The 17,646-nt window shown below is 40.1% G+C and overlaps 1 protein-coding gene across 1 annotated transcript; it reads left to right on the top strand.

Moving 5' to 3' along the window:
- The first annotated feature begins 1,652 nt into the window (after positions 1-1,652).
- On the top strand, positions 1,653-3,698 carry MAP1LC3C (microtubule associated protein 1 light chain 3 gamma). Its single transcript, XM_066180453.1, has 4 exons — positions 1,653-1,799; positions 1,888-1,943; positions 2,045-2,151; positions 3,153-3,698. Exons 1-4 carry the CDS (start codon positions 1,742-1,744, stop codon positions 3,361-3,363), a joined length of 432 nt encoding a protein of 143 aa, XP_066036550.1. The 5' UTR covers positions 1,653-1,741; the 3' UTR covers positions 3,364-3,698.
- The last annotated feature ends 13,948 nt before the right edge of the window (positions 3,699-17,646 follow it).

Raw genomic sequence — 17,646 nt, 5'->3', positions numbered from 1 at the left:
CAGGCCTCTTAAACATCTACCTGAGAAAAGAAGTATCCAAGGAGTTCCAGTCACTCTTGGAAACTCTGGCACTGCTCTCCTGATGAGGCTTTCAACCCTGAAAGAGAGTTTGACTCTCTTGACCCTTCTGTCAGAAGGGTCAAACAACAAAGCCGCCAGCTTCACAGGGACATGTTGAAGCTATTTTTAAAATCCTCTACCATCTGTCAGTTATAACACCCTTTTTGAAAGTTAAAATAGAAACCAGTTTCCAGTATCTACAAACCAAAACCCAATGGATGCTTTTGGCATTGTCTGACACATTCTTGGGAGCCTCTACAGGGAGGCCAGGAAAAGTCTGGACATAAAGCCAAAGCCATCCTATCTGAAAAGAACTGAACTACACTGGACAAAATACTTTAAAGCCCTATGTGGAAGGAAAATCACTTAAAACAATATAATGATCATATTTGGACAAACAGTAACTTTTTTATCTATATTTGCAGAGCAAGTGATGCTGTTACTTCTCACCTCAGCAGCATTAAGGACTGCAGCCACTGGAAACTCTGTTCTGGAGAGGCTGGTTTGAAACACCTGACACAAACATAGGTAGTGCACACACCCTTTTATTAAAGATGTTCCTTTTCAAAATGATCTTGGATGACAGTCATTGACTTTAATGATCTTGGATGACAGTCATTGACTTTGCCTTGACAGAGCAGACAGATCCATAGCTTATAAACTATAATTCATAAAAATCTGCAATTTTCAGTTGCCCTTAGCCTGGTAAAATAATAGAATTTAAATTGGAAAAGACCTGTAAGATCCTTGAGTCCACCCACTAACTAGCACTGACAAATCCACCACTAAGCCATGTCCTTAAGTGCCACATCAACTAGATCATGACCAGAATGATGATCAAATAAAATGAAGATTCTTGTATTTTAAACGGGTAAGTAAAGCAAACAAGTAGCGAGGATCAGTTCCAGACCCCCACCGAGATAATTTATAAACACAACCACAAGACTGAAGTGGTTTACTCCTTGCTCAGCCATGTCTGTCTGCAAAGCCATCTTGACAGCTGAAGTAAAAGCAGGTGAACCAGCAGTGCAAACGGCAAGGAACCTATCTGATCATATTTACCAAACAGATGGACTTGGAGTCTGCTTGAAACCCCTTAAAATCACAACTGTGCCTCAGAGACAAAACCAGAGTTAAAACTCAGCTCTCAAGTTATTCAGAAAACAAGCAATCTGGTCGCCTGAGGAGGTGAAAAATGACAGGGGCAGGTGGTTGGGGTTTTGTGTGGGGGTGGGTTTTTTGGTTTTGTTTTGATTTTTGTTTTGCCCTTTTGTGTGTGTGTGTGTGTGTGTGTACGTGGAGTAGGTTGTCTCGTTTTCTTTTAAAACCAAAGAAATAGTTTGAAAGCAGTTTGTGGGTATGAAGGCTGGTCATGTGGAAAGAGAAGACAGCTGGGGGCAGTCCAGCTTGAGCTACACCCCGGAACCACTGGGCAGGGTAGTCAGACCTCTCACCAAGCACCTCTCAGAGCCACAGCACCTCGCAGCGCGAGGAGCTCCCATCCCGGCAGGGCGCAGAAGGGAGCTGTGGCGCAGCCGGGAGAGGCGGGCTCAGCAGCCGCGCGTCTCCCGTTGGCTGCGGCGCCGCTGCCGGGCGGAGCGGAGCGGAGCGGAGCGGGGGCAGCCCCGGTCCGTGCGAGGCGCGGGCGCGGCGGGCGCAGCGGCGGCCCCGAGGCGGCAGGATGCGGGCGGCGCCCGGGGCGCAGCCGGACCGGCCCTTCAAGCTCAGGAAGAGTCTCGGTAGGGGCGCCGGGGGCGCGCAGGGGCTGCGCGGGGGCGGAGGGGCTGCGGCACACGTAACGCTTCTCTCCTCTCCTCTGCCCCGCAGCCACCCGGCGGGAAGAAGTAGCAGGGATCCGAGCCAAGTTCCCGACAAAAATCCCGGTAAGACTCTGGTTTTACTGTTTAAGGAGAGAAGCGTGTGAGGGGAGGGAAAGGCGCCTGGGTATTTTAGGTTTTACTAAGTGTGACTCTAATTAAAACAGGTAATTGTTGAGAGATACCATAAAGAGAAATACCTTCCTCTCTTGGACAAAACCAAGTTCCTGGTTCCCGAGGAGCTGACCATGGCACAGTTCATAACCATCATCAGGTGGGTAATGGATACTGGTGGGTTGGAGCTGCGCCTGGGCTTGGCTGCTGTTCCCCAAGAAGGTATTTCCTAGTGTGCTGCTGGGGACATCTTGCTTCCTTTGGTGGTAGGAGGATAAATGTGTTAGTAATGTAATGGCTTCCCTCTCTTGCAAGTGTTTGAAGACAATCAAAAGATGTTTTCACAGGTGCACTTGGGGAGAAAATGTGGTCTTTTTTGGGTTCATAGTCCTTTCCTTTCTCCCTAACTGTAGTGAAAAATGACTATATCGGACTCTTGTTCTGCTCTCTTCCTGCCTCATGGTCTGGGTATTGGGGCTCTGTGATCTTGTTCTGCTTATGACTGTCACTGCCTTGCTCTCTTACTGCACCTAGCTGAATTTGCTCAAGTTCAAAGCAGCTCTTGAATGTGAGTGAAATGAAATGTGCTGCTAAATTGTTCTTTATGAGACGTTACAGCAAAGAAGTCTCCCAAAATATTTAGTGGTATTTTCTGACAAAATATGAAAGCTATGTTTTTCAGCACACTTATTAAAGTATAGAAAAAGATCTTTCTAGATTATAACTTCTGTAAAAGATGCTTTTGGCTGTTGAACAACTTAGATCATAATTCTTGTATGTAATGTCTCTGAAAAGGACTTGTTTTTTGAGGGTAGACTTTATAGTAAGTGTAACAGACTGGAGCTAGAATCCTTTACAAAATCTGTTCTACAGAAGCTTTTGCTTTCTATTCACATTATTCCCTGGTAACTCGGAACTCCAAGCCCATGCTCAGTAGCACCTTTGGTGAAGCCTTGTAAGCCTTTCCTCGGAGCACAGGCCTTTGAGCTTCCAGTTAACTTCCTGCTGATGGAGACAATATACCACATAATAACTTTACGCAGCATTTCTTGTACCTACTTCATGCAACTGCTCTGCTTAATGTACGTCATAGACTGAAGTTAAAACCATATTCAACTTGCTAATGCTTGATCCTCTTTTTCTCCTCTCTTTTTCAATTAGAAGCAGGATGGCTCTAACAGCTACACAAGCTTTCTACCTGCTGGTGAACAACAAAAGCCTAGCCAGTATGTCCTTGACAATGGCAGAAGTGTACAGGGACTACAAAGATGAAGATGGCTTTGTGTATATGACCTATGCTTCCCAGGAGATGTTTGGATGCTTATTACCCACTGCTCAAGGGAAAACTATGGAATGCTTTCAGAAAACTTAAGATTGGGTTCATATGCTGCAGCAAAGCAGTTTGCTCTGAATCATGCCTGTGACATGAACCTTGGAGATGCTCCTTCCACTGTGAGCTCTTGAGCTCTGTAGTGGGAGTTATGACCCACAAGCTGGCAGGACCAGCTTAAGACAGAAATGGTGGTACACTTTCCCTAGGTAATAATTTGGATATATATTTTTATATTTAAAGACACTATGGGTTAGGGTTTTTTTCTTTTGAACTGCACCTCCACTGTTTTGCAATATCAGTCTTTGCTGTGTAACTGATTTTTAAGGTTTCCTGAAAGCCTAAGAGGAAAATAAAAGAACCTTTTAAGTATTGAATTCAATGTTATTTTTAATCTGGGAAAAGACTACAAATTTGTCTAGGAGAGGATCCTATAATAATTCTGGGAATTTGAGCTTAATGCCTTTTAAGTGAAACACTGCTTGCACAGCTACCCTGAATTTTTCAATGGAATATTGAAGTTTAGGTTGTGTCACCCATGAACAAAACCATAACTAAGAGAGGTTCATTAAGGTAGGTATCTGGGCTGTGAGATTAAGTAGTAGTGCCAGAGCAGTGTTAAGTTTAATGCCTGAATAAACTGTCAGCTGTTGCAGAAAACACTGTCTGTGGTATAGATAACTATTTGTTTAAATAAGCAAACTGATTGCGAGCCAGCATAACTGAAATGCAGATAGCAGGACTTGAAGAGTATATCAGGTTTCAAGAGTTATTTTCTTGCTGCTGAATTTTGCTAGCATGGTTTCTCTAGATACTGTCATATCCATCCCCCACAGGCGCCTGCTTGTCAGGTACCCTGAAGGACTTCAAGTGAGCCTTCTTTCAGTGACAGAGCCAAGTCATGTACCTTGTGATTAAGAGATATTCCAGTGTTTCTGGAAAATGTTGAAAATATCGAAAATACCATGTAGTAAAATGTTGATTCATCTTAATATATATGCTTGGTTCCTATAAACATATATTAACGGATCACTTGACATGCGCCTTAGTCTGAAGTACAGCTCAAGCTATCTTCCTGTATGTGAGGAATGTATTAGAAAGCTGGAAGTGCTCTGATCATGCATGATCATCTGAAAACACCAGGTAATTTAAAAACCTGTCACACTTTGCAGTTTATTAATCAACCCCTGGCAGCCTCAGTTTAGGATTGGTCAAATTGTTACAATATGATGCAATTCTTCTCTTCAGTACTAAACTGCTGAATGATTAATGTAGGAATTACTAGACTGCAAAGAAAGAAGTGTTGACAGTATTTAAGTTATGCATAAGGAAGGAATGTGTGTGTAAGCTTTTTGCAGTGGGTCTCTTGCATTAATATTCTCTTGAACATGAAGTTCTGAGCAGACCTGTGTTTGAGCCTCTAAACCAGGGGATTTAGAGGGGTACCTGCTATAGTGGAGGTGGGTTGGTTTGCCAACTTGTGTTTCATGAGCTGAGGAACAAAGAAGTCATTGAACTGACCTGTGGAAAAGATAAGGCTATGTTGGTATAGGTTATAAAAACATGTGGGCTTTGGGATCCCAGAATCAGTTGCTTGGATATATTTCACTTATGCTTGTAATGGAAAACAGTTTCCATTGCACAAATTGAACTCGAATAGTCATTTGTCACCAGCCCTTCAGTGAAGCAGAGACCTCCTTGGCAAGAGCACCACACAGAAACGCTGTACAGCTGTAGGAACCTTGGGGTGGGAGGAGCAAGGAGAGACTTTCTGTGTTCAAGCTCTCTTGCCAGACTGGCGTTGGGCTAATATTTTGCTTCAATGGTTCCTCTGTCTTCCTGCCTTGTGTGATACTTGGTAGATGAAGAGAGAAGCACTACAGTTTCTTGGCGGACAGCCAACTTTCTTTGGCTTGTAATGTAGTGCCTGAAGTGTAAGAGTTGATCCCTCCAGCGTTTATTAACATGAGGCTATGGTGTCTACAGGCTGAGTCACAGATCCAGCCAAAAAAGTTACACAAGAAGGTCAGTTGCAGGTAAAGAGCATCATTATAAACTTGTTTAAACTGGCCTGGTGAACCTAGAAAGAAGTCCTGTGAACTGGGAAGGCATCATTGGGTAATAGTAATAGACTTGCCCTTCTATCAGATGTTGAAGAAAATAGGATATTAACTATCAAAGACAGTTTTCACAAAGTCTTAATAAACTAGGAGTTACATGCCCAAATAATTCTGTTGTCCTGCTTGTGGAATTGCCTTGATACGATTAGAAGGTTTGAATTTAACCTATTCTCTCTTGAAGTGCAAAGAACAAGGATTAGAAAAGAAGCAAATAGAAAACTGCTCTGACTGACATATGCAACTGAGGTAACTGCAGCTACTTCCAATGTAGCTGCTGTTTGAAGAGCTAATATTTGCTCGAGCAAATACTAACTGATTAGAAACAGGTATATTTTTTTCTTCAGTGAAGGACACAATGCTGCCTCAAGCAGATTTTATACTTCTTTCCAATTGCCACTAATGTCAAAAGAGATGACAGAGATGCCATTTGTTTTTAAAAATTTTAATCTTCATGATATGGACTCATGTTCATTAATATCAAAGATATCCACCAGAGAACAGAAAACATTCTGAGGATACTTTTATTTCTTCCATAGACTACCAGCTCAATCCCAGAAGATGCTCAATGCTCTGGCTTTAAATATAAACCAAATCAACCTGAAGGATATGGAATATTAGAGTGGTATGAGGGCCTTTCTGAAAGAGTGGTCCGTGAGGGAAGTATGTCCTACAGCCATCTACAATCACAGCTACAGCCTGTGCACAATGTTTTATGGAGCGCAAATTGACATTTGTTGCTGCAAGGCAAAGCCTGATAACCTCAGCCTGGGCTTTAGCACACATAAGCAACATCAGGAGCTTTTCAAACTATTTGGATTTAAAAATTACTTAATGTTATGTTTTGGTAGAATAAATAAATGAATGGGAACACTAATCTTGTTCAAGGCAATAACACTTGTGAACTTAGATGGGCTTTTTATTTTTTTCCCATGCTAACTATTTCCAGATGGTGGTACTTTCAGGATAAAAATATTTTAATATTTTACACACACTAAGTGACAGATGGTATCCTCTGCTGTAAACATGTTGCTTTGTTTAAGTAAGATACTGTAAATTAAGGTTAAATGAGATAATAGGACAGAATAGAACCTTCAGCATCAAATTGCCCTGCTATATTATCCTTTCAAGAAAGCCTGTAGAGAAATTATAGGGAAAAACCAAAAAGACCTAAGCAGGACAGAAACATTTTTTTGAAAACCAGTTTTTTAATTTATGCACTCTGAAGTGGAAGGGGGAAGAGTGGAAGAGTTCTTATGGAAAACCTCCAAGGAATCCCTGAGGGTGACTGATAAATGCTATTTCATATGTTACAGTGCCTATATACAAAACTTGTAATGGAATACGTACTTCCCTCAACAACCACTGTTTCAGAAATATTTTGTGGCAAATCTTGTGAATCTTAAAATAGCCCTTTTTTTCATAGTTTTGAATCAACTCATAAGAGAGAGGAGAATCTCTCTCCTGATGATTCTAGATTGCTTCTTAGGAGTTGAAGTTAGCTACTACTTGTTCCTAGACAATATGCCAGGGCAGTTAGGTCCTATAATAAATAAGTCTAGCCCTAGTTTAGAGGGACATGAATATAATTTTAGTGAAATTAGTAATGCCCTTAAAGCTTCTCCCCAGAAAGTCGTATCACTCCCTCCCTGATGTATTTCATGTATTACTTCTCTTGTGACTGTAATGTTCCTCTGGCACACAACTGTAGCAGTGCAGTCCAGGTGGGTTTTGAAGAACCCAGGGCGAGTCTCAATGCCAGAGTTCAAAAAGCAGCACTGTGCTTTCCCATGCAGTGGCAGACCCTCAGGAGGGAGGGAGTGTGACTGCCCGGGTACACATGGAGCTTCCAGAGCAGGAAGGCAGGGACTGAGGAGGGGCTGCTTGGGCCACTCGGCTCTTACATCATGTCTATCAGGGACTGTAAAGTGCCTTTATGGGGCTGCCTATGATTTGTTGCAGGGTGGGCTTGGCTGATGGTATTTAGTTTTGCAAATATTTAAAGACCCTGGCTTTACTTTCTGTGTATAACAGCATGGGCTGGATCTTAATCAGACCTTCAGCTCAAGCCTGTTTTTTGTCAGAAATGCTATTGATTGCATGGTCCTTGATGCTGTTGACTAAGACATCCCTAGTAGACCTAAAATATATTTCTCACTCTCAAAAATAGAACCAAGACTTTACAGCCTGACAAATGGATTTCCAGGGAAATCTTTAGGTCACCTAACCAGTGGGTGAGGAAATAGGAAGGAGTGAGCCAGGGGGTTAAGCATGCATATCAGTGCTCCCACCCAAAGCAGCTGCTACCATGTAGTCTTCACAAGCCTGCCTGTGACTGCCTGGAAAGCCTGAGCCTCAGCGTGATCTCACTGAGGCAGCTATTACACCCATTAGCTTACAAAGAGAACTTATGAGAAGGAAACACATGCCAGCAGATGGAGGGTGGATATAGCCTTTTCCTGAACAAAATGTGAACTCTGTCAGTGGAAAAAAACACACAGGATGGTGCTGAAAGGCGGACATGGCAAATAAAGACATTCTATTCTTGGTGCTGGCACTACTTCACAAGGCAACTTGGCTCTTACTCTGAGAACTTAAAAACTTCATGTCAAGTGATGGATAGGAGTATGGTCTCTGTCTGACTCTTCTCCCCAAAAATGCTGCATCTGTGCTCAAAATTAAAAAATCAGATAGAGATGTGAGATGCATATTTGAATGCTGACTGGCTGGGAAAGATTAACTCATTTTCCAGCAGCTTGATGCATTAGTCACCTACAAAATAAAAAGAGCCATCGATAGAAAAAACAGCTGTTGTGCTGCAGGTGAGAGCAGATTCACCAGCTTAGTGCAGGCACATCTGTGCTGTCTAGACTGCCAGGGTAACCCAAGCATTGCATAGGTTCTGAAGATAATTTTGCTATTTGAAATTATATTGGCTCTGCTATAAACCTGTCAAAACTGTCAAGAGAGGTCTCAAGAGAAACTGCATTTTCCTAGGAGGCAGCTGGATTTGGTTTAAATCTCAGTTCTTTCAGCCATCCTCTTGCACACTGGCTTTGTTCCCATTCTTTTTTTGGAAAGAGACCAGGCCTTCTGTGTATGCAGAACCTGGATCCAGGTTCTAAGATTGCTGAAAATTATAAATAACATGACCTTAGTTGCCATGTAACAAATTTGTATGATAATTCATAGCTGTTCTGCTATTGTAATTCAGCCTACATTGAATCCACAAAATTTGCCTGTGCCTCAGTGACTCAGCTTTCTAAGCCTCTGTCAGGTCTGGAGTAGCAGTTTAAATAAGATGGCTGTGGCCATTACTGCTATTTGGGTAATCCCCCTGTTCCAGTGAATGTTGTTGAGACAAAATTTCTTGAATCAGCTGAAGAACAGCTATGTAGGTTAGCCTTGCTCACCTGTGGGAACCATTTTTGCTAGAGGCACAAGATAGGTTAATGTGGCAGTTAAATTTCATGCCCCAGCTCATCCAGATGATTTTGGCACAGAAGCAGGATGCCGTGCAGTGCAGGCTGGTGAGAGGTGACAACTTTCAGGAGGGGTTTGGTGCGGAGGAGAATTGGCACAAGAAACTAAGGGGTGGAACTGCTGCTGGGATAGGTAGACTTAAAGATTGTATGGATCTACAGGCTAGTCCATGTCAGGACTTCTTACATAAATACCCTTCCTTAAAGGAAGATTTCCTTTGTTTCTGACATCCAAGACAGCTGGTCCACTAGGTTAATGTTGAGCAAGATTATTATCATGTGCTTCACAGAAGAGGGTCCTTATAACTCAATGGATAAAGAACTGGGAAGACACCGCTAGGATTCCTTTTTCTCCCTGAAGATGCTGAACCACAAACTCCACACTGTGAACTCCCAGTAGCTCCTGTCTCCCTGGACCCAGTACAGCAAATCAACATCTGCTGCCAGAAGCTAGAACCTTTGTAGGTAAAGCCCAGAGTGACAGCAGGGGTATGTGGCTAAGGGGCTTGAACCCAGCTCCCAAAGTAAACCCCCAGCCTGCTTTCTCTTTCTGAAAATAAACTATGCAACTGCAGGATTTGTGAGAGGCTGCAGTTTGACTAGTGGAAAATTTAGTCAAAACCCTATAAAATAAATGAAGCAACTCCAGTAGAAGTAGGGGCAGGCACTGAAATTAGTCTCTGGAGCCATAAAGGCTGCAGAGCTAAAGCTACCGTGTTACAATTCATGGGAGGAAGCACTTATCCACAGGAGGTGGAGAGAAGGAAAGGTCAAGCACTCTAGCAGACATGAAAGATTTTATGTTTAAATTTCTGGAAAGCTTTTCTTCAAAATATGGTTTTGCCAAGTATCTTGTTTCCTGATTCAAACTATTTTTTCCCCATCAAATTAATTTTACTTAAGCTGTTTGTCAAGAGGGAAAATCCAAATCTCAACTTATATTTATATGGGGGAAAAGATGAATTTTAAAAAAAAGCATGTTGACTATTAAGTTACTCCTGTGTGCCATAAAAATGTGCAATATGTATGCCAAGAGGCACTGGGGTAACACTGAAAAGCCAAAAGAGGGGTTATTCTATTTTAGAAATCCCATTTTCAATTTAGGTGGAACTTTCTGCTAATTCTCAGCACAGGAATTTTTGTCTTTTGTGGGGTTTTTGGATGTGTTTTTGTTACATATAAATGAGGTCCACACACTTTTCGTTGGACTATATTTTATGATCTTACTCAAGGAAAAAAGCAGTAAATCAAGGTTGCTTTCACTATGCTAGCAAACAGAAGAGCAAGAGTACATCACCTGTTTATCCACAGACTGTGAAGCTCAGTAGGTTATTGCTGGCAAACCCTTTGGGGGATGTTACAGTCAAATTGAATTTAAAAAAGACAGTCATACTACAAACTGAATCCTTCAGGGCAGTGTGTGCATATCTTCTCACTTTGATACGGGGCCTACACTTCTGGAAATCTGTTAACAAACCCTCAGTTTTTGTAAGATTAATGCCATAAAGAGTCCAGATTGCAGGGAGAGCATCAGGAAATTTCAAAATACAATCCTTTGGAGAGGACAGAATTTTTTCTCTACACTTGTAGTTTCTGATCCTGTGACCAGGACCATGAGTACTGTTTCTTTTATTTCTGGGATTATCAAAGTCAATGTCACACTGAAATCTGCTACACAACCTTAATCAATAACTGTGATTTTTGGAGCAATGGTATATTATGCAAACAATAAAAAAATAGGTCCTTCAAAGTCATTCCTGGTCTGCTTCTGGGTTGCTAGAGGAAATGAATCAGGGATTAACAAAACCCTGGTATCTACAGCAGGCCAAAATTCATGGCTCAGACTGATTTCAGTGCTGAAAACACAATTGTCTTTCCCATTTTGTTCCAGTTTTTGTTTTACTAAATTTAAATAAAGAGCAGTTAAACAGTGATTCCAAAACTGTAAAAGTAAGGTCAAAACAAATCCTGGTGCTTTTTGTATTTTGAAGCAAACATGGTAAATTTAATCAGCTACTAAATCTAAATACTTACATACTGGTAAATACCAGTAAAAGTATTTGTGATATAAAAAAAGTGCTTAGACTCACATTTAATGATACTTTTATTTACACACATTTTCTTATTTCTGCCATATTCTCAGGAGTGCTCAGAACCAGTTTTGGCTCCAGCATAAATTGCTGAAGAGTTATTTATTTATTTATTTGTTTTTGCTTACTAAGTTTGAGCTAACCACTGTATAAAGACCTATTTTTATAAAATAGTGAGAATAGATGTTTTCTTTATATCTAATTCCTTGATCATTTTGCACGAGAAGTCATGATTGCACTGCAAGGGAACACAAAGGAAATCCATACATGCCGGAGGTCTTTCTCCTGACTGAAATTCTAATCATCTGCTTGACGTCATGGAATTTTACAAAGGTTTGACTAATGCCAGCTCTTGCCTTTTTCTTCTTAAAGCTGTTTGCTTCACATCTGCATTTAATCTGTGGTTTAAACAAATCAGAATTGACGGAGTTTACTTCACAAATTGAGAAGTTTCTTCTCTTGTCTCCTTGTCATACAAAGGACTTGCTAATAAGCTGGTGCTTATCTAACACCCTTACTCACTATGCCTTCTAAACAAATAAAGATATGAATCCAAAGGCAAAAAAAAAAAAAAATCCATAGAATAGCTAGTGCTGTGTATCTTGTGTGTTTTGCAATAAGAAACACAAAAATGTTGGCAAAGATCTTACAGGAAGAATGAAGAGGGCTCTCATCACTGCCTGGGTAGTATTTCAGAGGGATAAATGTAAAACCCTAAATTAGGACAAGAATAATCAGCTGCATAAATATAGGGTGGAAAACAAGTGGCTGGTGGCATTTCTTCTTAAAAGAGTCCATGGAACATACTGAATCACAAGCTAAGCAGAAGTCAACACTATCATGCTGTTGTGAGAAAAGCAAACACAGTCCTGAGATTTATACCCAAGAGTAGAGCCTGCAAGATGTGTGAAATAAGCCTATTCTGTGCTGTACTCAACAGTGGGGCTTCGTCTGAAATACTGTGTATAGTTTAGGCACTGCACACCAAGAATATGAACCACTTGAGAATTCAAAGATTATTGATGATGAGGAGAAATTTAGTATGATAGAAGTTGCACAGACTGAGGTGGTTTAGCCTCAAGAACTAAATGCTCAGAAAGGGACACGATATTCCTCACAAATGAAAGGCTCTTTGAAAAGGAAGGGGAAGAATGTCAATGCCCATGTGCCATGGATTACTTACATATTAGAAAGGGGCCTTTTAGACCCTGCCCACCTTCCCATATTATTCTTCATTTGAAACATGGAAGCTCTCTATCTGGATTCTAGAAGTATTCAGAAAGAAACACAATGGCACATTTTCAATTAGAGTAACAATGATTGAGAAGTATCTCACTGTAAATATTTTACAGGGCAACAGACAGTGATAAAAAGTGAAGGTCAGATCACTGCTAGTGGGTGCTATGAAGGTGAGCATGTGGAGTTGTAACAGAAGAGCCACATATAAAATCCAACTACCGCTGTAACTACAGGAGATGCTGCTGGGCCTTGTCTTGTAGAAGAATAAGAGAATAATCATATGGTAGCCACCAAGTGTTGCCAGTCATAAAAAGAAGCTAATACAATCCTTGGATATGTGTACAGGGAGAAGAATTTTAACTACTTCAATTTTAACTTCTGGCAATGGCATGACTGCTGCTACACTCAGTCTAGTGAGTACAAGTCAGGATTAATATTGCAACTTGGGGAGAGTTGAAAGAATTGTCAAGACAATGATTCAGGTGTTTACTTCACATCTGCATTTAATATCTGGTTAAACTAATCAGAATTTATGGAGTTTACCCCACAAATTGAGAAGTTTCTTCTCTTGTCTCCTTGTCATGCAAAGTATGTATGTACTTTGTACCCTCCTACTTTACCTGTGGATAAGAGATGGCTAAACTACTTTTAAAATCCTTAATAGTTTAAGCAGGAAGAATTAATAACGGGCTCTTCAGCAGATGAACGTATGACCTGTGTGTGTCAGCACATTAATTTTTTTTTGTTTCCTTGATACCAGTTTTCAAACAGATGATGTTCTTTGGCCTGAGTCAAAAGGCTGCTAGGTGCAGACTAGAGGTAGGATGTGGAAATCAGCAGGCAAAAGGTGATGGGTTACTAGAGAGGAGAAAAAACAAGGGCAATCTTTTCTGGCAGCAGTGCAGACATCTGGGAGATTAAAGTAACCACATAAAAATGGCCTAGGATACCTTCTTATGCAGCACAGGGAGTTTAGAACAAAGGCTAACCTAGCATTCTGGATTAATGCGGCCAGACATTTACAGTCTGGTCAAGATGAGGAAAAAGGTCCTTCTCTAGAGTTCTCCTCCATAGGAGTGCTAAATAACATTGACAGAATGCATTAGTTTGAGCATTTACCTCCCTTGTTACCCTATATATATCACCTTTCTTAAATAATTTTGAAATGTCCAGCTTTATTGTGACTTGTTCAAAACAAAATTTCTTGCAAATTTCAAACACTTAACAACAGCAAACAGTAAGATTTTGTTTGAAAAAAATAGTCACAAAAAAAAAAAAAAGAAAAATAAGATACATTTCTGACTGAAAATAATCTGCCAGATGTTACCATTTTCCAGCAAATTGAGTTCACCTTCAGTGGGCCACATGTATAGATACAAATAAGACTCCAATTATCTTTTCTACCATGCATTTCAGGGATTATTTTGCCTCTACAAGCTGCACAGACACTTTATGAGCCAGAATCTCTGGTCCAGTCAAGTCAGGTTCTAGGCATGACTGATGGGTAGAGCTAAGGTAGGTTTTAAATGACATTCAAAGTCCTCGAGTGCTGCAACTCCACAGGATACAGGCCAATACCTGAATTAAACAACAGACATTCATTCTAACTGATGTGTGGTTTCCCGCAGTCCTGAAGTCCAAATATTTAATCTGTGCTGGAAAAAACTTCCCCCTAAAAATCCATGATAAATAATGGATTCTCCTGCAGCACAACTGGAATAGACTTCTCAGTGCACGACACCAAATCTATTTTTGTAAAAAGACAAATGGAGCCAATTGAGTGATTTCACTGGCTAGTGATTTCTTTGAAATAGTTTATCACATACATGAAAATACACTGCATTGCCTCACTTCAGAAGTCATCTTTGTTTTAATTTTAATTAAGTTGAAGTATTTATGTTGGTGATTAAACTCCAGGATGTGTGAATTCAGCGGCATCACTGAAACCATTGCATACTAACTGTTTTTGTACCTACATATGCCTGCAGCTGTCCAGGAAGGCAGCACTGGAGAAGTTAATTACACATGTGAATATTTAAAGGTTGACCCAGAGGTATTTAAGAGTTGTATAAGACTCCTAGTTCAACCTCTTCATCTCCAACAGGCATACAGACACAAGAACACTCACATCTAGATCCACGTCACATATAGGAGATTTGAGTTCTTCAAACTTAAATTAGTGTCATTAAAATAAGACATCCACAAAACACACTCAAGTATTAATGTTGATTGCTAGACTGTGCCTGCATTTCACAACAGCTACATATGTGGGAGATTCAACATTTTTGCACCCCTCCTCCTGCAGGCACAGCTGAGGAATGTTCAGATGCTCTCACCCACAGCTATATTAGGCACATGTCTCAAGTGCAGAAGCAGCTTTATAAGTTATACTTCAGACAATGGAGGCTTAGACGTATAACTCACTGGACGGACGCATTCTTGTGTCATCTATTCATTTAGTATTGTACAGAACAAACGTGCATCTTTGGTCTCCAGTTGAAATGTAACTGTTCTCAAAGAATATTGTTTTATCACCGAGTTATATGCGAAGAGGGCCAGTTGGGAAGGGTAATGGGATGAATGCTTTTTCTTGGAATTAGGGGTGAGTTCTAATTGGCTGGACATTGCTCCTCTTCTTTTTACACATCTCTATTATTCAATTCCCCTTGTTTGACTTTTCTGGCAAAGAATCTAAAATAAATCAAGCGGCAGTGGTATTCCTAAATCTCCTAAAATCTGATTTTAAGTTTATAGTCAACATTAAGAGTTGAAGTTTCTGGGCTTATATGTTTTTACTATTCCTTTCTGACCATCTCTGACATACTGCAGGTCACATTAACAGTCTTATAATCAGGTTTCATTGCTGATATAAGTTTCAAGGTGCTTTCAGGTGATCTCAGGAATGTTATTTCCTTGTTACAGTGCAGAACTGTGATTCAAAGTACCTAGGTGCCAGTTTTTAATCTCTCACAAGTTTTAGAGGAGAACACTGGGGTAAAACTCCAAGCCAATCCAAATAGTTTCATTTTTTAAAAAAAATGAGGACAGTACTGTTGACCTTCTTTACTGTCTGTTACCGAGACCAATAAAAGCTAAATGACTGCAACTCAAAATTCACTCTCATTACAGTTGTATGTGACAGCTGTATGTTTGTGTATTCTATCAAGGTAAGTACTCCAGAAAACTTGCATCCTTAAGGAGTTAAGAAGATATGGCACAATATAACACATCAAGTAAAATACAATTGTGATGGAGTAACTTCCTCTACCTGCCATATCTGATGATTTCTAGTAGCCCTCTGGGAAAGGTTGATCCTCTTTTCTGACTTGATGCATTTGCAAATCACTGGTAAATGGTCTCTTCCAAGTTACCAAGTAACTCTTTTAGTTACCAATGGTCTCTAAAAGCACAAATAAAGGAAATGTGAGTGATATAAACACTCTTCTCCACACAGGAGGTATTAAGTTCCAAGATTCAGTTCAGAAGTATATGAGCCTAAAATGTCCTTTAATTTTTATGATTTTTCAATGTGCATATCAGGATGTAATGTCCTGGACTACTTATACCTTATTTATAGCTACAGTGGGTACTCTTTAGTGAATTTATCATTCAGATCCCTAGAAAGAAGTAGGAATGAAGCAAGAAGACAGTGCTGAAACTCAGGTCCAAAACATTCAGAATTAAAGAAGATTGATACAAAAAGGCAAAACCAGTCTCCTCATTAAGCAAAAAAAAGATTCAGAACAACTGGTTAAAAGTTCCTAAAGCCACTTTCCAATTCTGGAAACATTATAGACTAAGAATAGAAGGAGGGTCAGATTTAACCCAAATTAACTACTTTGACTGTGAGCAAAATTAATACCTCTGTTCAGTGGCCCTCAAGAAGCAAATAATTCAAATAAAAATTGGGATGGAATCATTACCACCTCAGGAGATTTTGTTCCTGCTCTGAAAAATGAAATAAAAAATGAAATGAAAATAGAGTACTGCTACTTATAAACTTACAACTAATTATGTTCAGCTCTGTTGCATTCAGCAACTAGTGTCCTGTCATCCTAAGTGGCCATGACCTACTGCAGGCACTTGTTTAATATAAAAATCTTCCAGACATCCTAGAAAGTTTATTGTTAAGGCTTCTGAATTGACCTAAAAGTTACAGCTTATAAACAGAGTTTACTTTTGCTTCACATCTCTGCAGATACCAGTACTTATTTTTTTAAACTGAAAATGGAATGTAGCCAGAAAACTTTGTTAAACCTTTAACCAATCTATTTAAGTAAAGTTACACCAGCCACAAGATTGAAGCTCTCTTTTCATTACTTCTCTCCCAATCTATAGTTGATATTTTCTGTTTTGCAGAAACCGTGTTCACAGTTTATGGGCTGACATCCATCTTTCCTTAGTCCTCCCTTCTCTAGACTAAACAATGCCAATTCCTTCCACCCTCCCTCATACCGCCTTCTAGACTGTTGCTCATTCTTTTTACTTCTCTCTGGACTGTCTCCAGGGTGTCTACATTTTTCTTCAAGTATGGTGCCCAAAACAGTACTCCTTGCTACTGGAGAGTGTCAAAGAGAGTGGAAGAAGCACTTTACACACCCAGCATAAAATGTTTGCACTCCCAAACTGCTTGATTTGGCTTAAATTTGGTGATACTTGGTAAGTGCTGGGAGCTTTTTGAACAGTTCAGCTGAAGATGTAGGTTCAGAGTCTTTCCTTGGGAAAGCTGGGTTCAGGTATAAATTTGTGATCAGGGTCCTAAGGCCAGAAATCTGTAAATATGTCTTCTTTATTACAAGGCATGACAGTAACTCAGGAGTAAGCTCTGATTTACTGTGCAAAATGGTCCCTATTTTCAGGCCCTCAAGCAGGCTCACGCGGTTTTCAGATGTGGATGGCAATTATCCTATTTTGTGTTTAATTAACATAGCAGTAAACATTACCCAGCTTTCTAGACACACCTAGTGAGTTGAATTTGTAAGAGCCTTGCCCACAAGGAACACAGGGAGCACCCAAGCCTTCTGAGCTGTGCACTGTTACACATTATAAAGCCTTGTTACTTCTCTGTACCTTTAGGCTGAAACGCTGTTTCATGAATTGAATACCTGTTAATTGAATTTCACAATTAGCTCTAAAACTTTACAGGTAGTAATGTGTTATTTACTATTTATATTTGATTATGAAAATAATCTTAGTTAATGCTCTAGTCTAGTGTAGTCTAAGTATTCATTCTAATAATTAGTAACACCTCCCCTACTCTTTGCTGTGTTGCCTTAAATTGTGCTGTAATTTTTAAAGAGGATTTGGAACAGATCTTAATGATATTTTCTACCAGAATTTGAAGGATTTTGCTTTTCAAATACTTGCCCGAGGTCAGTGGTCTATTACACTTGGTAC

Source organism: Chamaea fasciata, unplaced genomic scaffold (genome assembly GCF_029207755.1).
Source record: "Chamaea fasciata isolate MVZ Bird 193981 ecotype frontalis unplaced genomic scaffold, bChaFas1.0.hap1 SCAF_3, whole genome shotgun sequence".
Classification (NCBI taxonomy): domain Eukaryota; kingdom Metazoa; phylum Chordata; class Aves; order Passeriformes; family Sylviidae; genus Chamaea; species Chamaea fasciata.
The sequence above is the reverse complement of the archived record's forward strand: the minus strand, read 5'-3'. Positions and strand labels throughout refer to the sequence as shown.